The following is a 24,870-nucleotide window of genomic DNA, read 5'->3' on the forward strand; positions in this document are numbered from 1 at the left end:
AGGGTCACCACGTGACAGGCAGGACAGTCAAAGAAAATGGCAGAAGCACTGTTGTTCAAGGAGTGCAAGACCATTTTGAAGTGGTATTTGAAATTCGAGAATGCTGTGGAAGTAGAAGGACAATGAAGGCGTGAGTATGCAACAGAACCTCTAACACGCCTAACAATTGCACGCATTCGTGATAAGTTTGAGACACTTGGTACTGTGTGAAGAACTTAAAATGGCATGTGCAGCTATAAAAGTAGACACTTTGCTTAACGTTGCTCAAGCAGTAGTTCGCCGTAATCAGAAGTGTCTGCATGCTGAGCCCCTTTTGTAATTGCAGAAATCAAACGTGACTTGTATTCATCTTTTGTTACTGGTATGTATTGAGTATTACAATTTTAATACAGTTTGTTCTTTTCTTAAAATGTGTATACATTTTTTTGGCACCCTCTGTATGTATGTATAGGGAAGAATAAGTGACTGAATGAGGAAGGAAGTGTGCCAAAACATTAACAACTGGAGACTCTGAATAAAGTTCTTTGTACTGTTCTTACAACATTTGTGCGGGTTTCAAATTATTTCAAAATAAAAGGCTTTTTTTTTTTTTTAAAGTCTAGTCTTTAAAGACATAGTGAAACTGTTTATAGTTAATTTAAATTTTAAATCTAATTCCATATTCTAAGGTAATTAAGATTAGTTATAGAAAATTGAGTAACACATGCATGCATTTTTATTTCTGGAAAGATGGTTTACATCGTGCAGGAGAAAAGAGTAGACATTACACTTATGCTCATTTAATCTTAAATTTAAAAAAGTTTTATTCTCTTATACTTATTGGAAGTATCTAAGTCCAGTACAAGTTCTCCTTTAAAAACTTTTTTATTTACATTAAAAGATTTACATGTTTATTAAACAAAATTTGGGGAGTTGGAAAAGGAAAAAAAAAAATCATCCTTAAGTCTATCTAAATGTAACCATCAGTTAATATTTTGTTGCATTTCTTGTCATTTTTTCCCCTGGTATGTGGATTTTGCTACCACTATAATTTTACTTATGCTATTTATATGTATATGTGTGTGTCTATATATATACATACATATATATATATATATATATATATATATATATATATATATTATATACAGAGGGTGCCAAAACAATGTATACACATTTTAAGAAAGGAAAAAACTATTAAAATTGTAATACTCAATATATACTGATAACAAAAGATGAATACAAGTCACGTTTGACTTCTGCAATTGCAAGAGGTGCTCACAGTGGTTACCGTCAGCATCCAGACACTTCTGATTATGGCGAACTGCTTGAGCAACGTTGACCAAAGTTCCACTTGTATACATTTTTTTGGCACTCCAGGGGTGTTTTTTTTGTTTTTACATCATCATCACAATTCACTTTTATTGGCTTCAAAATAGTCTGTTGGGTGACTATACCATAATTTAATCACTTGCAGGTTAGATTTGTTGTTTTTATGGCTATTACAAATAATATCTTGATAAATATCTTTCTGACTAAAGCTTTTTCTTTAGATTGTTAGCTAGATTTCTAGCAGATTTACTACTACTACTGTTACTAGGTAGCACAGTTTTTAATGATTAAGATGTGCCAAATATTGACCTGTATTTTTTTTTTAATTTTTTATATTGGGGAACAGGATGTTTCTCCAGGGCCCATCAGCTCTAAGTCGTTGTCCTTCAGTCTACCGTTTCCCCAAAAATAAGACCTAGTCAGGCCATCAGCTCTAATGTGTCTTTTGGAGCAAAAATTAGTATAAGGCCCGAGTCTTATATAGTATAATATAATGTAAGACTGGGTCTCATATTAATTTTTTGCTCCAAAAGATGCATTAGAGCTGATGCGGCTAGGTCTTATTTTCGGGGAAACTCGGTAATTGAGGAGGGTGCAGCTCAGCTCCAAGTCCAGTCACCGTTTTCAATCTTTAGTTGCAGGGGGCGCAGCCCACCATCTCATGCGGGAATTGAATCAGCAACCTTGTTGCTGAGAGCTTGGGCTCTAACCAACTGAACCATCCGGCCGCCCCCAACATTGCCCTGTATTAATGCATTTAATCCTCCCAGCAATCCAGTGTGCTAGGTGCTATTATAATCCACATTTTATGACGAGGAAATTGAGACACTCAGAGATTAAACACTGTAAGCACTGTTGAATTGGGGGTAAGAAGTCAAGCGGGGATCCGGTTGTAGACATCTGAGTGCAGAGCTGGAGTACTTCCCTCTGGTTCTGCTATATTGCCCACAATGTATTCAGATAGAAAGTAAGACTGTTTTTAAGGTTGTTCATACTTATTGCTCTTACTGAGGGATTACATCAGTTTTACTGTTCTCTACAGCATTGGATCCTTATTAAATAGTATTGCTTTCTACCCTTTTACTTTTGGAATATTTCTTAGTCTTTGCTATATTCTTTAATGTCATTATTAATCTTTGTTTTCTACCTCACAGTACTGTAGCACATTTAGGTTTTGGGGCCTTCCAGGTGAATTATAGAGAATAACAAGGGGCAGTAAAATGAGTATGTGAAAACTAAAGCATACACTTAACGCTATATGGCAGTGCACTTGAATTGTATTTCAGGTTTGCTAACCCTGACCTTTATGAGATAAGTTCTAGAATTGTGATTTGGACTGAACTCTGTCAGTTATTTTCATCCAGAATAGCATATTAGAGTCATTTGAGGAACTTAAAAGTATCCGTGATACTCATTCCTCACCTGCCAAAGATTTGGGTTGAATAGCTCAGGATGGGAGCTTGAGCTGAGGGTATGTTTAAAAGTTGCCTAGGTAGTCATAATACACAGTTGAATATATGTTCTTTTGTATTCTATACAGAAGGATGTGGTGAATTGAATTACTTATGTAGCTCTTATTACTTAGGTAGGGGTCAAAATTTATGTGGTAGATCCAAACATTTTCTGAACCCAGCTTCAAGGCTGTTTTGATTTAAACATAAATACTTCTTTTCAGTGCTTAAATATTATTGCACTTGCCCCGACTATTTTACATGCTTTATTTCCCAAAATCTAATTGCACATCTCCTTAAGTCTTTTTTTTCCTTTAATTTTTATTGGGGAATATTGGGGAGCAGTGTGCCTTTCTAGAACCCATCAGCTCCATGTTAAATCATTGTGTTTTTTTTTCAATCTAGTTGTGGGGGTGCGCAGCTCAGCTCCAAGTCAACTCGCCGTTTTTTTTTTTCAGTCTACTTGTAGAGGGCGCAGCTCAGCTCCAGGTCAAGTCATTTTCAATCTAGTTATGGAGGGCACAGCTCACTGGCCCATGTGGGAATCAAACTGGTGACTTTGGTGTTACTAGCACTGCGCTCCAACCACTGAGCCAACCAGCCGCCCACCGGTGGCTCAGTACCAAGCTCAAGCCATTGCTTTCAATCTAGTTGTGGAGAGCGCAGCTCACTGGCCCAGGTGGGAACTGAACCAGCAACCTTAGTGTTATGAATACCACGCTCCAATCTCTGAGCCAACCGGCCACCCCGATCACCTCCTTAAGTCTTAAAGCTTGTGCACTGTGTATTTCTTTACATATTACTTGAGTAGCTTACATACATTTTACTTACTTGTTGAAAACTTAGGATTTTAGGGTTTTTTTGTTTGTTTAGTAAATAGCTTGATAATATGCAGTAATTCCGTTTTGTATTTTTTTTAACAAATGCTAATAACTTAGGGATTTCATAAATTTTCAGATGGACCATCAACTGATAAAGATCCTGAAGAAAAAAAAAAAGATACTGCAATTACATCACAGAATAGCCCTGAAGCAAGAGAAGAAAGGTATTTTGCTTTATGGAAATTCATTTATGTTTAAAGGCATAGTTTTACTTGACCATCACCTCCTCCACGGTCTTATGATCCCATATCTGTATTCTTCTATTTTCTAAAATCAAATGGAATTAGTAATGTATATAGCCAAATATTCTGAGGTTTCTTACAAGACTGCCTGGAAATTTAAGAGTTAGAAGACACTACATAAATAGAAGAAATTATTTACATTGTACTCATCGAGTTTAATTGAATGGAATCTGTGGGATAGCATTACATACTAGAATTGACAATGAAGGTACTGATGAGGGATTCAAATGGTTAATCTTCTATTTACCACATTTCTTTTTAAATTTTTTTTTTTTTTTTTTTGCCCTGGATCCAATTCTCCTTTTTATTTTATTTTTCTTCCCAATTTAGCTATTTGTCATAAGAACTTAAAATGTGAAGTTCAGTAATAAAGGGTTCAAATTGTTTCTCAGATCTTATGAGTAACAATTTGAATTCTTTGCATTTATTCTTTCCTATTACATGTAGTGGACTGTGCCATATCCAACACATTGATGTAAAAGGCAATATGCCCAGTACATTAAATACAGTTCCTCTGTTCTTGGGAAGCTTGTAATTTAACTCTTAACATTGATTTAGAGAAATAGTTCTCAAAGTATGATCCCTGGAAGAGCAGGGAATCTGGTAACTTGTTAGCAAAGCAAATTCGTGGCCTCTATGCTGAGACTACTGAATCAGGAATTTGGTTGTGGAGCCTAGAAACGTTTTTAACAAATCCTTCAAATGATTCTGATATGCTCAAGTTTTAGGCTACTTATTTTAACTTCATTTATTTCTCAATATTTTCCCCAAATAGATAATGTACTGTTCATTTTTTTAGTAACAAGAACAAAAACAAATCCCATACACTGTTATTTTACATATTAGTATTAACTGAACTTAACAATAAAATAGGTAAGCTAAAGGTAGGGTTAAACACCAGTTACTAATAAAATTTATTTAGTTTTTCTAACTATTTGAGATACTTTTAGACTTTCAGAAAATTGTGAGAATAATATAAAGAACTTCCCAATTGCCTCAATATGTATGAGGTTAAGTTCGTGAACTTGTTGCAAGGATGTTGCTAACCTTTTTTGATATCAGGGATTATTCATTATGAATTTGTACCAACTGGACAAACAGTTAACGAGGTTTACTATTTGGAAGTACTGAAAAGGCTCTATGAAAAAGTTAGACGACCTGAACTTCTTGCCAACAATCCATGACTCTTGCATCACGACAGTGCACCAGTTCATAGGGCACTGTCTGTGAGGGAGTTTTTAGCCAGTAAACAAATAGCTTTATTGGAACACCCTCCCTACTCACCTGATCTGGCCCCCAATGACTTCTTTCTTTAACCGAAGATACTCAGCAATGAGGTATGTAGCACTTTTTCTAGGATGAGTTCGCGAACTTAATTGTCAGACCTCCTATACACACACTGAATATCACTACGGTCACCTTCGAAGTACTCCCCTTGGGAAGCTATGCACCGATGCCAGCGCCTAGTCCACCCTCAAAGCAATTTTGGAACTCTTTACAGAATGGCCATCAGAGCTTTTGTCATATTACCCTTGATGTCCTGAATGTCATCAAAATGTCTTCCTTTCAATACTTCCTATATCAAGAAAGAAGTCACTGGGAGCCAGATCGTGTAGTGAGTAGGGAGGGTGTTCCAATACAGTTATTTGTTTACTGGCTACAAACTCCCTCACAGCCAGTGCCCTGTGAGCTTGTGCATTGTTGTGATGCAAGAGTCATGGATTGTTGGCAAAAAGTTCAGGTTGTCTAACTCTTTAACACAGCATTTTCTGCATTTCCAAATAGTAAACTTGGTTAACTGTTTGTCCAATTGGTTCAAATTCATAATGAATAATCCCTCTGTTACCAAAAAAGGTTAGCAACATCCTTTTAACAAGTTCGTGAACTTAACTGTCAGACCTCGTACACACACGTTATTCTGAATCAAATAAGAGTCATTTGCAGGTAGGCCTTTTCTGCCCCTAAATACAGCAATGTGTATTTTCTAAGAACAAGGTCATTTTCTCACATATAACCACAATACAGCTATCAATATCCAGAAATTAACATTGATATAATACCTGTTTTCTAATCCACAGACCTTATTCATATTTCAACAATTGTTCCAGTGTCTCTTACTGCAAGGGGAAAAGATTTTTCCTAAATATCATTGAAGGTCACTCTTTCCATTTAGTTAGTATATCTAGTTTCCTTTAATCTGGAGTAATTCTTCAGTGTGTGATTGTCCTTCGTGACATTGATAGCTTTGAAAAGCACAGGCCATAATTTGAATTTTGGATATAAGCTTCTAATTGTCTAATCTGGTTACATTCAGAGTCACTGATTTAATGCCTTGAATATAAAATATAAAAATATAGACAAATATTTTAAATAGACATTAAAGAAGGAGTAAGTTCTTAGTATATTTTTATCAGTTTTATGTAATCTAAGTTTAGGGATAGAGCCAGTATACAAAAACATAGAATTGTTATGTATGAAGTCTGATCAAGTGGTAAGGTAGAACACTTCCTCTCTCTCTCTGTGAAGAAAATTTTAAGAAAAAAGTCTGAGGTATCATCTAAAGGAGATACAAGTTTAGCTCTAAGTGATTTATAGCTGAAAAGTGTTTTACATGTTGTAAAATTATGTTTTTAGATGTTGGGTGTAAGAATTTAAGGAGAAACTAATGTGATTAAATGCTTAGGAAGGAGTCATTAAAATGTAAAAAGTGGGCCAGCAGTAGTGAAGTTAGTAAGGGTAAGGCTCCATAGTCCACCAGGACAGTTTCCAGTGGGTGAGCTAAGCATACTGCTACAGACACAGACGCAAAAGCATATAATTGAGGCATTTAAGAAGGGGGACTTTGAATTGTTGGTTTGTTCATTGATTTATCACTGAAAGGTAGCATGCTATGTACTAGGAATACATAGAGGAGGAAGTCCTAGTCTTTGCTCTTGAAAAGCCCAGTCTGGCAGGGCAGAATATATAAAAAGTCACCATAATACAAACCTATGTGCAGACAGTACTTTGAGAGTACAGAGGGTAAATCAGAGACGGCTTCAGGAAGGAAATGACTAAACTTAGAAGGTATGCAGAATGGCCGTTTTCCCCACAGTGACTTGTTTGTGAAGTTTGACAATGGGTTATATTTTGGAGCGAAGGCAAGGAGGTATCGCCTTGCAGCAGTACGGCAAGTTAGATCTATGGGGGATGAATGATTTAGTCTTTGGAAAGGTTTATGGCAACTATCTCTTATGTGACCAAAGTTAACTGAAACCCATCAGAAAAGTAGTTTGATGAAAATCTAATATAAAATGTTAATCAGAAGCAGTTGAAATGATTACCTTGACTGGAAAATTATTAAATGCTCCTGATTGACTTGATGTTTCTGGGGAGAAATTAAGAGACATTTTTATATTCTCACAGCCCATTTCTCACTACACATGATTTTTATCCTGAAGGCGGTGTTTTAAATGTAAAACTCATTGGTTGCCTAATTGGAATAGGGTTTTTCAGACATTTTCTCTCTCTCTCTGTTTTTGATTCAGAGCTGTCATATCTCTTGGTGCCATCTCCTCACCCCTCTCTTCATAACCAAGATCTTTGCTTTTCATTTATTGTATTGAAATGTAATGTGTATTTTCTCTATTAAAAATATTGTTTAATGTTTAAAAGGAGAATCAAGGTAAAATGTTGGTTAAAAAAAGACATGACACTTGTCTCTCTTATCTTTACTAAAATTTTAACTTCTTTTTAATCTATATGCAGGCACAAATTTTTAATGTCACTGAAATACTGTCATTTATTTAGGCCAAAAAATTATGTTTTTAGACAGTGATAGTAATGATATTACTTTGAGTTTTTCCTGATTTCATTTTGGTGTGGTGTGGTGTGTGTGTGTGTGTGTGTGTGTGTGTGTGTGTGTGTGTGTTTATTTTAGTAGCTCCAGTGGCAACGTAAGCAGCAGAAAGGATGAGACAAATGCCCGAGATACTTATGTGTCATCTTTTCCTCGGGCACCAAGCACATCTGATTCTGTACGGTTAAAGTGTAGGGAGATGCTTGCTGCTGCTCTTCGAACAGGAGGTAAGTTTAGTGTATGTTGTTTCAGTGCTGAGTCCTTTGATTGCCAGCACCCACCAATGCCATGTGCTCTACCATATTTCTGTTTTACCAGCAGCATCCTGTGGGTAACTGCCTCTACTGCTGAAATCCTGGAAGAGTTGTTGCTAATAGGGGGACTACAGGCATCTTGGAGCCTCTGCCTGTTACTTTGTCATTCCAAGAAAAGATTCCTTCTACTCTATGTGTTTCATAATCATTTAGACTTTTTTCCACAGCTTCTTTTCCCTCCACATTTAGTCTGCAAACTAATTATTCTGCCCCCACCCAACCAGGTTAATACTGTATTTGGGTCCCATTGTTAAATGTTAATATGACATATAATATGCAAGTTTTGTATTCATAATTCCATTTTCTACTTTTTGTAAGTGGAAAAGATATATATATATAAATATATATATTTATATATATATATGTTAGGTTGGTGCACAAGTAATTGCAGTTTAAAGGTTAAAAATAATTGCAAAAACTGCAATTACTTTGGACCAACCTAATTATTTATATATATATATATGAGTTTTAATTTGAAGGTATATATTCTTATGTAAAAATTTGTCTTTAAAGTATCATATAAAGAATATTTCTCATCTTAAATACAAAATTCATCTTTTTTCTATTATACTGAACCATGGTTAGTATAACCTATTTTACTCCTTATTCTGCACTTTCTACTTTGATTCCCTTACTGTCATATATATATATATATATATATATATATATATTTTTTTTTTTTTTCCTAGTTTCTTTGTATTTCCTCCTATTCTTTCAAATATTTGCATAGGAGTCTTCTGAGTGTGTCCATATATGTGATTTGCAGATGTGAGACGAATGGTTTCTTTGCGTTGAAGCCTGAGTCACAGGAGACAAGACAGTTCTATCACTTTCTCTACTCTCTGCTGGAGCAGCCAGACTTTATGGAGTTGTGGAGTGAGGAATTACTGCTAGATCACTTACCTCCCCACTCCTGAGGGATAGGGGTCATCAGTGCAGAGCACTGTGGGCATTAGGTGAATGCAGAGGAGGAGGCCAGTGGGGAGTAGAGAGACCAGATTCTAATGAAACTGAAATAGATTCCTTATAGATGGCAAATGGGGTTGAAGAAACACTAATGCAGTTTAATTTAGTCTGTGTTGAAATTTTCGTTTAGTATGTTACAATCACTTATTCTTGGCAATATTTTGTGTCTATGTTTAGATGACTACATCGCCATTGGAGCTGACGAGGAAGAATTAGGATCTCAGATTGAGGAAGATATCCTTTGTGTGTATGTGCATGATTGTTTTAAGTAATCTGCTAGATTAATTATAAATTTTTCTTCATGTATAGAATTTTTTTTAAAAAACTTTATTTTAAGTGTGTTTTTTCCAGGACTCATCAGCTCCAAGTCAAATAGTTGTTTCAATCTAGTTGTGGAGGGTGTAGCTCACAGTGGCCCATGTGGGGATCGAACCAGCAACCTTGTTGTTAAGAGTACTGCACTCTAACCAACTGAGCTAACTGTCCACCCCTCATGTACAGGATTTTTTATTTTTATTGTATTCAGTTTCCATCTTGATTCTATTGTTTTGATAGCAAAGGAGGGCACCATCCATGTCATTTTATTCTTTTTGTTCCTGTCATTCAAAAGTAAAGTACATAGTGTTGATAGTATTTTTATTTTTCTGCCTTGCAAATTGAGAATAAAGCATTTTGATTCAAGTTGTGCAAAAGGCTGTGGAAAACACAGACACTAGTAAGAGTGAAGTACGGTTTCACATTTGGGGGAAGTTAACAAGCATACATAATCCCCTGAGCTCATTATCTCGGAGGGAAATGTGTTTATGCTGGGCACCATGGAAAGGGCTCTGGGAAAGGGGCCCTACTTGTAGGTATGGGGAGCATCTAGGCGACATCTAGGTGACAGTGTGATGGGGACTCTCCTGGTTGAGGAAATAGCCTTGTTAGAGACCTCTTCATGGGCTCAGCCTCTGCTATGGCCTTTTCTTTTGAGAAGAATCTGCTAAACTAGCTTCTTGCTGAGCCAAGGGAGGAAATAAACATTTAGGGCCACCATCAATGGTCTCTTCTCATAAGGTCTCCAAGGGAACTGTGTAGTCATTGAGACTTTTAGGATCCTTGTTAGAATTCGGATTTGGGCAAGTTAAAGCTTGTATAAGTTCAAGCTCTTTTTTAAAACTTTCCTCACTAAGTACCTGAGTACCTGAGTTACTTTTTGAAACCCTGTTAATTTATATGCTTCCGGCATTAAATATTGAGAAGAAAGCATTGCTCATTCACAGCCTAGAAGTATTTGCCAGTTACAGATCAAGGAATCGGTTAGAAACAGTGCCTTGTTAACAATCTAAATTTGAAACTGTGTTTGTGAACTGCTTAGAAATGTCAGGAATTCTTTTCTTGGGAGAATAGGAAAAAAATGATCTTACCTTTAAAATTTAACCTTTTTTCCTTAGAAATGTCAAGAATGGATGACATATGTCAAACAATCTAAATTTGAAACTGTGTTTGTGAACTGCTTAGAAATGTCAGGAATTCTTTTTTTGGGAGAATAAGAAAAAATGATCTTACATTTAAAATTTAACCTTTTTTCCTTAATGGCCTATACCTATATATCAAGAAATAAGGAATACAGACATGAAATACAAAAATAGAGTACGAAGTAGAATATCAAATCTTAAGGATGCAAAGAATCCAAATTTAAGGAAAAATGTACTGTGTGGGAATATTCCTCCTGACTTATTTGCTAGAATGACAGCAGAGGTGAGTATACCTGAATATAATGTTTCCATGATGTCAAGTATAAAGCCTGTTTAAATCATAAAGTACTATATAAATACTACATATATGATAAGTCTTTATTAGCTATTTTTATGTATTTATATGTTCAATACACTAGACAGATACTTAAGGCGATTGAATCCGTTTACATCAATACTTTGTCCCTTCCTTAACTGTACCATGACCTTTGGATGTTTGCCGCTATACCATGATTTTTTGGGTGATTGCCTTAAATCTCTGTCTGAAGACAAAAGTGTTTTAACTTATTGTGGATTTGTGTAGCATCAAAGAGTTGAATTTCTAATTGCAAACAGACTTTGAAATCTCTAAGCTCTTTTCATGGTTAAACCCTACAAAACTGGTCACATCTTACTGACTATTCCTTAGATTTGTATAAGGAATGGTGGGAAAAATGAAATTCATAGCTGGCTATTTATAGACATAGCTGTTTATAGATAATAGCTGTAATGTGTCTATTTATAGACATAGCTGTTTATAGATAATAGCTGTAATGTGTCTATAATCTTACTTTTTTCTTAAGCATCCAAGAGAGTGAATTCGTCTTTCTAGATAGCTAATAAAAATTGCTATATTTTTAAAATTCATTTTAAAAAACTCATTAAAATAATTTAAAACTATCACAAGGTAGAAAACATAGTATAATGAAATCCCATATATCTGTCATCCAAGCTTCAAGTATTTTCAAGAATGTCACCCTTTTCATCTGTCCCTTTTTTCATTTTCTTTCTTTTCTCCTGAATTATTTTCAAGCAAATCTCAGACATTTTGTTCTTTTACCTCTACATACTTGAGGAGTACCTTCAAAAATATATTTTTATTACATAACGACATTGTCACCATATTCAGCAAAGGTATCAATAATTTCTTGATATTATCTAATAGCTAGTTCATACTCATTTTTTCTTGGCTGTACATTTACTTTGTATCAGGATCCAAAGTATACACATTACCTTTATTTAGTTCAGTCTTTTAAAATTGTGTGGGTGTGTCTATATAAAAATCTAAAGTAATTTCCCCTACCCCTGCTTCTGCTTTTTTTCCTTCATGACATTGACCTATTGAATAAATCAGTTTATTTCTTCTGTAAACCACAGCATGAAATGTCTGTTTCTTCCTCATGATTTTATTAAACTTTTCTGTCTCATTTTCTGTATACTGGAAGCTAGTTCTATAGGCTTGATTGCATACGAGATCAATTTTTTTTTTCTGTATAAATATTTGGTGCTTTTAACTTCACGTTGTATCACATCAGGAACACATAATGTCTTGTTGCTCTACTCTCAGCCTACTGAGGTTGATCAAATGGGTTTGGGTACTGACAGCCTGATGCCTCCATTGTAAAGTTCTCCATTGCCCTTTCATCTAATGTGTTCATTTACTGATGATCCTTATCTGAATTGGTTGTTTTATTAGGAATTGCAAAATAGTGATTTCTAAAATTCTGTCATTCCTTTCACATTTATTAGCTAGATTTCTTTGATAAAGAAGCACTTTCCCTTATAAACTCGGGCTCTTGGTTACCCTGGTTGGTTTGGATAGGAAAGAGAGGGTAAATGTATAATTCTGTCCCTTTAGTTAACAGTTATCAGAATAAGGAGTTGGTGCCTTAGGAACTGCCAGTGGGGGCTTTTGTTGCTGTTTTTGTATGTGTGTGTGCTCTCCTTTATTAAGTATCATAATTGACTTGTGACTTTTTATTTATCCAGTGGGGGATTGGTTCTTTATAGTACTTTATTTTTATGGCTGAAGAAATTACCCTATGTTTGGTCAATGGGAGCTCCTTCATTTTAGCTCTTCTGTCCATTTGACTTAAAAGTCTTTGGTAGCTTCTGTGCTTTCTGACATAGGAAGATGACTCTGGCTTGTCCTTGTTTTTTGTGGGGGCAGAGGGCAATGGTACACATCACAATCTGGACACAATCTGGACATTAGAGTTACTCATTGTTTATAAGCCTTTAAACAGTAATTAAATGCAGTTTTCACATGTAAACTTATTGAGGAAAAAATAATTTTTCACTTTTAAAACTTTAAAAGTTGGTTTTGGTTCTATTTTTATTAAGCTAATTGAGCATTAAAAGCATTCAGGAGATTCCTGTAACTGAGTATTAAACCACCTTCTTAATAGGAAATGGCTAGTGATGAGCTCAAAGAGATGCGGAAAAACTTGACCAAAGAAGCCATTAGAGAGCATCAGATGGCCAAGACGGGTGGAACCCAGACTGACTTATTCACATGTGGCAAATGTAAAAAGAAGAACTGTACTTACACACAGGTTTGTGGTTGTTTATATTCTTATTTTCATATTAATAATGCTTGCAAATCCTGTTTCAAAACAAGTAATAAAGACAATTACCAGTGTACCCTGATAGTTTTCAAGAGGAGAGGTTATTAAGTGTAAGAATGCTTTCTTAATACCAACAGATTCCAGTTAATTGAAAATAAGTTGATATATTTATATTTATACTTTCATGGAAATTGATATCAATTAAATAAAATTTATAAAATATTACAGAATTTAATAAAATGGCCACGTTCTTTCTCTAAGAGTTAATACACAGTTGATTATCGGTTAGTACTCACTCATATGTAAACAGGCTATCATTATTTTTGTTTGGCAGCTCTTATAATTTAAGAAAAGTTCTTTGCTCTTCCTTGCTTGGAGTGTGGGTACTTTTAATTGGTTTCCAGGATATTTATTCCATTTTTGCAACATATTGATGACATATTCATCTAGGGTGTGGCTAACTTTCCTTTTTATACTTAAACAGCTGAAAAGAACTGTGTTACAGTTATTTTCATTGTATGTACGTATGTGAAAATGGTGTTTTATGACTGTCATTAATTCTATTTGCCAAATAGGTTTTTGTGCTGCATCTGTAATTTGCTAAATCAAAATTTTACCCTGAAAGAATAACTTACTGTTATGTTTCAGGTTAATAGATTTAGGGAATTCAATTTTCTGCTTGATATAAAATTAAATACTTAAAAAAATAACATTACTAAACTCTGTATAAGTTATAGGGACGAATCTTTTTTTTTTTTTTTAAATAAGTAGTGCATTCTCAAGGTTAAAAATCCAAACAGTAAAAAAGATTATGAGTGGAAAGTTCTCCCCCACTTTTGTTTGCATCTACCTGGTTTCCCCTCTATGGAGGTAAACTAGGATTATTAGTTTTGTGACTTTATACATGTTTTAATGTATGTACATGCAAACGTGAATATGTTTTTTCTTTTTGCATTTTTCTAAATACATGTGGTAGCATATTATGTAAGCTTCTGCCTTTTTTATTTTTTAAAGTTGCAAAACACTCCATTTTCAAGTATACTTTTGTAACCAATCTAAATGAAATGGTTCATTTAGTTATAGTTGTATATCTGATGTTTCAGTATTTTATTTTGTAGAAATGTATTACTAATGGTTACTAAAATATATCAGCATATGTAGGTGGTCTCAGAAAATTCAAAGTTGGAATTATTTTATTTTAGTCAGTAGAAAAATCTCAGCAATAAAAATTCTATCCTAAAAATGCCACATAGTAAAAATATTAAGTGTAAATAGACAGGTATCTAAAAGGTAAAGCTTCTTTAAAACATACAAAGTAGAGGTGATAATACAGTATTTATATAATCAGATTATAAATAGCTATGATAGAAAATGTTTCTTTTAACAAAAAGAACCTAATCTAGAGAGGAGGTCGGTATGATTTTCTTAAAAGTCAAAACATTCTGTCTTTAGATAGAAAACATACAAGTTTGTTGGCAAAACAACAGATATAAAAGAGTTAAATGTGACTCTTGATTAACAAGTATCTACCAGGAGATCAGAATTTTTCCCAGAATGCAAAAGATTCCTCATATTTACTTTGTTTTAGGACCCTAGATAGCAATATTAAGTATATGTAAAACATTTCAGAAGGATTTTTTGTTTTTTGTGTTTTTTTTAAATTTTATTGGGGAATACTGGGGAACAGTGTGTTTCTCCAGGGCCCTTCAGCTCCAAGTTGTTGTCCTTCAGTCTAGTTGTGGAGAGCCCAGCTCAGCTCCTAGTCCAGTAGCTGTTTTCAGTCTTTAGTTGCAAGGGGCACGGGCCACCATCCCATGCGGGAATTGAACCGGCAACCTTGTTGTTAAGAGCTTGCACTCTAACCAACTGAGCTGTCCGGCAGCCCCTTAACCATTTTTATCTGAACTCTTTATATAGGCAGAATGCTGCTGTTTTGAAGCTTCTGATCTTTGAAATGGTGATATACTGGGCTTTTGTCATCTCATATTAAAATTAAATACACTTTATTCAAAATGCAGGATTGTTAGTATTTAGATTCTTGCCTTCACCCATCTTCCTCTTCTGCCCCATGACTTAATTAAAGAATAATATTCTTAATTAAGAATAACTTTTAACTTTAATAATGCTTTGTCAAGTTCATTCAGGAGTATATAATTTAAAGAAATAACTTTTCTGTTTTTGAGACCTTTGGTTCCAGTAATTCTCTTCAGTGGAGAACTTCAGAAGTCTATCATCTTGTGTAGATAAAAAATTTTTAAATCATATTAGCTTATTTTTGCTGTGTTCTCTTCTTGGTTTTAAATTTTTCTTTGTAAAATACACATAACCTAAAATTTACCACCTTTACTATTTTTAAGTATACAGTTCAGTAGTGCATTTATAATGCTACACCAATCTCCAGAACTCTTTTCCTCTTGCAAAACTGAACATCTATATCCATTAAACAACAATTTCCCATTCCTCCTTCTCCCGAGCTCCTGACAACCACCAGGCTCTGAATGTGACTATTCTAGGTCATCAAATGGATACATATAGTTAAATAGTGTTTGTATTTTTGTGGCTGGCTTATTTCACTTAGCATAATGTTCATAAAGGATCATCCATACTATAGCATGTGTCAGAATTCCCTTCTTTTTTAAGGCTAACTAATGACCATTGTATATATAATACCACATTTTGTTATCCATTCATCTGTTGATGGACATTGGGTTGCTCCTACCTTTTGAGCTATTGTGAATAATGCTGTTGTGAACTTGAGTGTACAAATACCTCTTTGAGACCCTGCTTTCTTTTCTTTTGGGTACATACTCACAAGTGGGATTGCTGGATCATATGGTCATAATAGCTTTTTAAAAGCAATATAAAGTAACTTCTTACAGAAAATTTGAAAAATATGAACAGGAAGTTTAAAATCACGTATTAATCTGCTATCCAGAAGGAACAGTGATCAATATTTTGCTGCTTGCAGTATTTTGTGGATTTTTTTCCTGAATCTGGTTGAAGCTAAATACTGTAAACTATTTTATATAATTCGTCTCACTCAGCTACTGCAATGTAAGCATTTTCCTCTTAATTGTTTTTTAAATAAATCTTCGTAAACATCTTTTTTTATTTTATTTTCTTATTAAAGTTTATTGGGGTGACAATTGTTGGTAAAGTTACATAGCTTTCAGATGTACAATTCTGTAACACATCATGTATAAATCCCATTGTATGTTCACCACCCAGAGTCAGTTCTCCTTCCATCACCATATATTTGATTTCTTTTACCCTCATCTACCACCCACCTGGTAACCACTAAACTATTATCTGTGTCTATGAGTTTTTGTTTCTTCATTTGTTTGTCTTGTTCCTTTGTTGTTTTCAGTTTATATACCACATATCAGTGAAATCATATGGTTCTCAACTTTTTCTGAGTTATTTTGCTAAGCGTAATAATCTCAAGATCCCTCCATGTTGTTGCAAATGGCACTATTGCATCTTTTCTTATGGCAAAATAGTATTCCATTGTGTATATATACCACATCATCTTTATCCAGTCATCTATTGAAGGACACTTTGGTTGTTTCCATGTCTTAGCCACTGTAAATAAAGCAGTGTGGGAGTAAACATCTTAACAATAGCTTCATAATATTCCGTCAGATGAATGTACTCTAACTCAATATTTCCCTGTGGGTTAAGTTGTTTCCAGTGTTTGTGCCATTATAAAATTGTAGTCTTCAAACATTCTTGTACCCAGATTTTTCAACTCCAGCTTTATTGAGGAAAAATTGACAAATATAATTGTGTATGTTTAAATTGTATATCATCACATTGATTTGATAGCATATTGTGGAATGATTACCAAGATCACGATAATTAACACATCCATCACCTCATATAGTTGACTCGTGTGTGTGTGTGTGTGTGTGTATGTGTTAAGAATGCTTAAGATCTAACTATAGTCATTATGCTGTACGTAAGATCTCCTCAGAACTTCCTATAACTGAAAATTCGTACCCTTTGATTTTCATCCCCATTTCTTCCTCCTTCCCCCAGACCTTGGCAACCACCATTCTGTTCTCTTGTTTCTATAAAATCAGCTTGTTTGCCTTTTTTTTTTTTTTTTTTTAAGATTCCACATATAGGTGATACTACACAGTATTTGTCTTTGTATTTCCTATTTCACTTTCCAAAATGCCCTCCAGGTTCATCCATGTTGTTTCAAATGGCAGGATTTCCTTCTTTTTTATGGTGGACCAATATTCCACTTTTCTTTACCCATTCATTCGTTGAAGGACATTGAGGTTGTTTCCATATCTTAGCAATTGTGAATAATACTGCAATGAACATCGATGTGCCAATATCTTTTTGAAATACTGATTTAATTTCCTTTGGCTATATACCCAGAAGTGGGAGTGCTGGGTGATATAGTAGTTCAACTTTTAATTTTTTGAAGAAGCTCTGTTTTTCATAATGGATGTACCAGTTTACATTTCCTGCCAACAGTGTACAAGCGTTCCGTTTTTTCTACATTCTCACCAATATTTGTTATCTCTTGTCTTTGATAACAGCCATTCTAACAGGTGTGAGGTGATATTATGGTTTTGATTTGCATTTCCCTGATGATTAGTCATGTGGAGCTGTGTTTCTAATTACCATTTTAGAATAGATCAGATAGCAAGTCCCTAGGTCACAGAGAATAGATATTTAAGGCGCTTGCCTTATTGATGCCTAACTTTTAGAAAGGATGTGGCAGTTGTCAGAATGAAATGTTTAATTTTTATATCTTTGGTAATTTGTAAGAGAAAATTGACATATCTTTTAAAAATTAACATTTCTGTGCTTCTTAACGATGATGAAATTTTTTCATATTTGTTAGCCATTTATAAAGTTTAATGTGTAACAGATGATTTTCCCACTTACCTGGGATAAATTAAACATGAAAAGGCAAAGAAGGAAGGACTTAGAAAAATGAAGTTTGGAAATACGTGTTCTTCTGACATTATTTAGCTTATTTGAACTTGTTTCAGACTCTTAGACATTTTGTTGCAGTACCATTGTGGTTACTATATATTTTCACGTAGAATGTTCTTATTTATGTTGGACTTTTTAGTATTATAAAAAGCAATATTTTCACTTCATTTTGCTGCAGGTTCAAACTCGTAGTGCTGATGAACCAATGACAACATTTGTTGTCTGTAATGAATGTGGAAATCGATGGAAGGTATGGTGCCTTCTTGGATTCATATTTTACTCACTTATAGTAGAACGATTTCTTCAGGTCTTTTCATAAGCCTACCTAGATACCTAAATATATACATATGTTCACACTGGTCAGTACTATGGGACTCCATGACTAACCATTTGTAATGGAATATATGTTGGAAATAAAGAATGCTAACTTTTCCTACCTTCGTATTGTTTTGGTGTAGGAATAACAGGATTGAATCTTAAATATATGATTACTGTATCACAATCCTATATATACTATTCTCATTCAATTGCTTTGTATTACTTCATAGATTTTGATTCTGGAAAAATTACTTTGTTGAAATCTAGTCCAATAGTTTTAGTATTTATTTTAGGAATTACAGATGAGCACTGTCATAATTTAGTAGGTTTTTCACTAAGCCTTTATATAATGCCTGCATATTCTTGAATTAGCCCCACACAGGCGAGTTTTTGTTACTTAAATGTTTCATTCTTGAGTGATCTTTGTGAGCCACAGAAATATGAATATAATTTAAAATTGGGAGAAGAGTTACACATCAGTCCTAAGCCCATTCATATTGATCTGGGGATCTTAGGAGTGTGGCCTTGGAGAGGCTCACATAGCAGGAATATAGTCTTTGGAGCCAAATAGGTTTAGAACTCATTTGCCACTTACCCTTACTGAACTGTAACTTCCTCATGTATTAAATGTAAATAATACCTACATTACAGGTTGTGGTGAAGAGGAGAGATAATATATTTAAAGTGCCTGGTAATTGCTGGTGTTCTAAAAGTGCTAGCTTTTTAAACTAGTTTTTGTGAAGTTTGCATAAGATTTTTTTCTTTTAGTTACACTTACATAGACTTTTTAGTCTAATGTTTACTTCGAATTATTCACATAGGTTAAAGCATTTTCTGACAGAAGTGAATTAAAAGCCAAACAGTGGGGGCATATGTTTCACTAATATGATATGGGACTTTAGCCTAGCTCCAACCCCTCTTCTGTGGTAACATACATACTGTTGGCTGTGTCTAGAAGAGAGGTTCTTATTAAAAATTTTTTTTTTACTATTTCTTTAGTTATATACCGTGTTTCCCCCAAAATAAGACCTAGCTAGACCATCAACTCTAATGCGTCTTTTGGAGCAAAAATTAATATAAGACCCAGTCTTATTTTACTATAATATAAGACCTAGTCTTATATAAAGGGTTTCCAGGTGGGAATTCCCGCACATTCTCAGGAATTTTTTTTTTTCACTTTCCCGTTCCTGAATCCCAAGAAAAGTTGGTTGGGAAATTGAGAAAATCCGCTCCTGGTACCCAGGTGGTTGGTAGTATCGGCCGTCACTTTGTGGAAACGATTCATCGTGGAGAACAGAAAACAGTTTATATCTCGGGATTCGGGAACAGGAAAGTGAAAAAAATTCCTAAGAACGGGCAGGAATTCCAGCCTGTAAACCCTACTTGTATAGTATAGTATAGTATAGTATAGTATAATATAATATAATATAATATAATGAATATAATATAATATAATGCCAGATCTTATATTAATTTTTGCTCCAAAAGATACATTAGAGCAAATGGTCTGGCTAGGTCTTATTTTCGAGAAACATGGTATTCCTATTAATTCTAAGTTGGAAAAGTCAAACACTTAAGATAGGTGATTGTTCGTATCTGAAAAATAGAGCATCTTTTTCAAAAATACCTCTTTCTCTAGCAATATAAAGTATAAGCTGTTTTAAGTGGGGGAAGGGTACACCTTATTATCTGTATTTAAAGATCTCACAAAATATTTCTTTTTTGTTTTTTTGACAGTTCTGTTGAGTTGGAAGAATTGGCAAAATATCTGGACCATTGAGAAAATGGATTTTGTAATTAGCTTTAAAACTAGGCCAAGGAACTAGTTTTTCTGCAAGTCAGATTTTTTAAAGTGACATACATCCTTGGATTAGTCTTTGTTTTTTTGACATAGCATCCTTCCTTAAATGCCTTCCGTAGTTTCAGATCTGTAGGAGACTACATAATAATTGTATCTGTTTGAAACATTTTTTTCATTTTTATAGGTAATTGATATTAAACTTTTATCAATTAAACTTTTGGCAATTTATTTTTACTTTTTTTTTCTTAAAGAAAAATGTACGTTAACTTTTTTACAGTCTGAAACATACACAGTAGAAATGTTTATTATTCTTCTCACTTAACACCTAAATGAAAATTACGTTTTTCCCATACTGGCATGTACATGCAATTAATGGAGGAGAGAGATAATATAATTAAAGTTTATCAGATGAGGTGTGTATTCAAATACTACTTGACCAGCGTATCTAAATTGTACATAATATTTGAACTAGTGTATGAAATTGGGTTTGATTATTATATTCACAAGTCTGGAATAATTAGATACTATTTTGCATTTGTAACTAACCGTGACCATCATTTATTGTGATTTCTTGTACATGTTTATTACTTGTTCTTAATAGACTTTACTTTTGGAAACATGATTTGAGTTGATTGAAATCAGTTTTGTTTTGTTTTTTATTTACCCGTTTGACTTTATAGTGTGTTTTAGTTTTGCAGAACACTGTTTAGTAGGCTTTTCATAAATCCCAGCACAGGCAAAGAATGAAAGCTGACAGTTTTTTTTCCCTTGTAGGAAAACATACTGGGAAGAAAATGTTAGCATTTTAGTATAGAGTAGTTATTATAAGCAGTTCATAACTCAGTTTTGATTTGGAAATCTATACTTACCAAGGATTACATTTAAGGGTTATATAAATCTTTACATATGGAGGTTGATAGAAAACATTTTTGTCCTGAATCCTAATTTGCTGACTTTTTCTGTTACACCATGGATGAGATTGTTGAACAAACGGAATATATGGACTATCCTGCAACCTTACAATTAAGTTTTACTTTTTATTTACGTGTGTGCCATTTGTTCTGTTAGGAATACGAAAAAATGATTTTCATATAGGTTCCTTAGCGTACACTTGCTCTTGTACATCTTAAAGGCCACTGTTACAAAGTCCACGTTTTATCAAACTAAATCTGTATTCTATCAAACACCTACAGAAAGACCTCAGTACATGCTTTACACTCCCCTTGGCTCACATTTTCCCATTTCTTCCTGGAAATAATTTGATGTAATACAGAAGACAACATTATAAGGTCCATGTTAAGACCCCACATATAAGAATTGTCCCACCAGTATCATTCACAGATGATTTATCAATTCACAGATTAACCTTTTGTTTTATCATTTAAAAAATGAAGTGCATTTTTGAAAAAATGAATTTTAAGAATAAAATTAAAATTGTCCCACTTTTAAATTAAGTGACCATTTTAATATTTGTAATTGAATAAAGTTTCTTGTTGTTATATTATATTGCATTTGGTCGTTTTATTTAAACATTAAATCTTGCTTTCCCTTTTATTTAAAAAGTTCACTCCTAACTACTAAAATACAGCTTTAGTTAAGGGATGCCTGCTGGTTTTAGGTAAAAACTCGTGTTGAGCAGTAGTACACAGCATGTCTCTTTTACTGGACCCTGCTGAGGGGCGCCGGGGTTCTGAGGAGAGCACATGAGCACTTCCCATGTGTGCACTTAATGTAATATAAGGGACCAAATAATGAGTCTTACCATTTAAAAATACTAGCCAGGAAAAATACTAGCCAGGAAGTAAATATTATCAAGCGTAAAGTTTGATAATATTTATTTCCAGGACAAAGAACTGTGTTAAATGAACATACAGAAGAATTAAGTTAGACAACTGTAGTGGCAATTACTGAAGAACCATCCTGGGAAAGCAGACAATAGCCACCTTGGTTTTCTTGCTCTCCTGAGAGGTGATGAGCATTGGTTTATAAGTTTTGTTAAACTGTGGCAAAAGTTCTGAAGTTATACATACACCCAAACATTGAAATCTGTATATACCTTGCAAATTGAAGAATATTTTAAAGTATTAACAAGACAGAAAAAGAAATAACAGGCTGTACTTTGAATTTTAAAAGTACACAATGATTGTTCTTACAGGCCAAAGTGTAATTTGGGATTTGAATTGAATTTACTTCTCAAAATACAAACTACAGTTATGATTTGTGATTTAAAGAGTTGTAATCAACAGTTACCCCCATCCATACCCCCAACACACACACATTTAGCTGTAGAAAATTAGCCATTCAAGAATATCCCACTGGGGGGACTGGCCCGGTGGCTCAGGCGGTTAGAGCTCCATGCTCCTAACTCCGAAGGCTGCCGGTTCGATTCCCACATGGGCCAATAGGCTCTCAACCACAACTCCTCGAATCCTTCCAAGGGATGGTGGGCTGCGCCCCCTGCAACTAAGATTGAACACGGCACCTTGAGCTGAGCTGCCACTAAGCTCCAAATGGCTCAGTTGGTTGGAGCGTGGGCTCTCAACCACAAGGTTGCCAGTTCAATTCCTCAACTCCCGCAAGGGATGGTGGGCTGCGCCCCCTGCAACTAGCAACGGCAACTGGACCTGGAGCTGAGCTGCGCCCTCCACAACTAAGACTGAAAGGACAACAACTTGAAGCTGAATGGCACCCTCCACAGCTAAGACTGAAAGGACAATAACTTGACTTGGAAAAAAGTCCTGGAAGTACACACTGTTCCCCAATAAAGTCCTGTTCCCCTGCCCCAATAAAATCTTAAAAAAAAAAAAAAAAAAAAATATCCCACTGGGAAATGTGAATAATTACTGACATAAAATCCACATATTTCTGTCAGTTTCAAAAAATAAGACAGTATCAATACTAAAGATGCTATTTCACAGTAAATGGAACAGAATTGCTGATGAATTTCTAGGTAGTAATGGCAAAATTATGTTGAAGGAAAGCTTAAGTAAATTGAAGTCAGTCAAAAGTAATAGAGGAGTATATTGGAAAAATCTTATCAAGTGGCTGTTAGATAACCATAGCTGTAATTTAGTAAAGATGGAGTTGGTAAGTTTTTATGGGAAATGTGTGCACTGCTGTATCTTTAGCATCTAGAAATACTTGTCACATAGTAGGTGCTCGTGAAATAATTTTTCTCAGTTATGTTTCTGTCAGTGCATTCATTACATTTCTTCTTGACTGTATAGGAGCTGAGGTATAAAGAATGTTCCACAGGTTGAGGACCTTCGGTGGTAAGATAGATAAGTACTGGGTGCCAATGTTTTAGTCTCCATCTTTAAAGGCAGAAATGTTACAAGCTAGAGTCTTGAGAGATCTCTTTCATTACTTCAATTCTGCAAAGTGATACAGCAGTTTTATTAGTAAAAAATACATATTTTTTCAAATCGACTAGTGTACTTTTGTTTATACAACTGGTGGATGGAAAATGAAAGCACGGATGACTACCTCAAATGACTTACCTTGTTTTGGTTCCTTTCCCCGGGTGCTCTACAAAAACAGCTATATTATTTTTTTCCTTAATGTCTTTGACTGCGAAGATAGAAACATTTCATATGTGATATTACATATAGTCCAGTTAAATTAGCCCAAGTGTTTCCGTAACTGAATGACTGAGCTGCTTTGAAATAAAGGGTTTTTAAAAAAATCCCTTAAATGTGGTTTACAATATGTAGTCAAGTTATTTTCATAATCCATTTGAAGTATAGCTGACAATTTTGAAAAAAGCAAAAAAGCTGTGACAGCACTGGAATGGAATGGCATAACTATATCTTTTGTCTTTTTGGCACTAGTTCCCAAACATCTTTTCTGATTCCTTTAGGACACACATTCTCACCTCCATTATGACCCTGGTGGGTTTGTCATTCAGTGTCCCACCCCACCCCACTCTCCTCCCCTGGGATTACTATGTGAAAGATGGGAGGTCCCTGTACCATTTTGCCTTCACTGTGCAGAGAGTGTTGAGACTGAGATGGAGAGAAGGTTTTGGTAACATCGAACTACTTGATCCAGCCTTGCGGAAGCTAGAACTGCCCTGGACTTCCTGTTTATGAAAGCCAATCGATTTTCTTTGTGTTTAAGCTAGTTTGAGGTAGGTTTTTGTAACAAGCAACTGAAAAAATATTTTTGAAATCTTAAATTGTTTTGGATGAATGTTTGAGTTAAATGAATGTATAATGAATTCAAATAAAAATACTGGTACTGAACATCAAAACCTGCGAGAGCACTACTAAGATTTCAGTTAATTGCAGAAGCATAAATGATCTGGAAGGAGCATTAAAGTCACAGGTCACTATCAGGCTGATTTATCTCAGGATTATTTCACTAATCTGTTCATCTTTTTTTTACCCCCTTAATTGCAGTCCTAATCCTCTTTTTAAATTCATCAAAACATGTCTTTAGACCAATTGCTTGTTAATCCTCTCCCCATTGAAAGCTTTTTAAATTGAGATATAACTGACATATAATACTGTATTAGTGTTGGGGGGGGTACAAGATACTGATGTATGTATATATTGTGAAATGATTGCTCAATTAGTTTAGTTAACACCTAGTTCCCAAGTTTTTTTTTCTTGTGATAGGAACTTTTAAGATCTACCCTCCTAATTACTTTCAAATATACATGCAATATTGTTGATTATAATCACCATATTGTACATTTTAAAAACTTAAGTAGATAATTTTTTAATTC

The 24,870-nt window shown here is 34.4% G+C and overlaps 1 protein-coding gene across 2 annotated transcripts in view; it reads left to right on the plus strand.

Annotated features, from left to right (window-relative positions):
• Positions 1-20,824, plus strand: part of TCEA1 (transcription elongation factor A1) — a 40,087-nt gene extending 19,263 nt beyond the window's left edge. The window contains exons 4-10 of one of the 2 annotated variants that reach the window (XM_033126135.1): positions 3,720-3,807; positions 7,808-7,950; positions 9,181-9,237; positions 10,589-10,743; positions 12,908-13,054; positions 18,201-18,272; positions 20,078-20,355. In XM_033126135.1, coding sequence (XP_032982026.1) covers positions 3,720-3,807; positions 7,808-7,950; positions 9,181-9,237; positions 10,589-10,743; positions 12,908-13,054; positions 18,201-18,272; positions 20,078-20,086 — 671 coding nt within the window. In that variant the 3' untranslated portion in view covers positions 20,087-20,355. Of the gene's footprint in view, positions 1-3,719; positions 3,808-7,804; positions 7,951-9,180; positions 9,238-10,588; positions 10,744-12,907; positions 13,055-18,200; positions 18,273-20,077 lie in introns of both variants that reach the window. The other variant, XM_033126134.1, reaches the window with a different exon arrangement.
• Positions 20,825-24,870: the final 4,046 nt, after the last annotated feature.

Source organism: Rhinolophus ferrumequinum, chromosome 14 (assembly GCF_004115265.2).
Source record: "Rhinolophus ferrumequinum isolate MPI-CBG mRhiFer1 chromosome 14, mRhiFer1_v1.p, whole genome shotgun sequence".
In the NCBI taxonomy this organism is placed as follows: Eukaryota; Metazoa; Chordata; class Mammalia; order Chiroptera; family Rhinolophidae; genus Rhinolophus; species Rhinolophus ferrumequinum.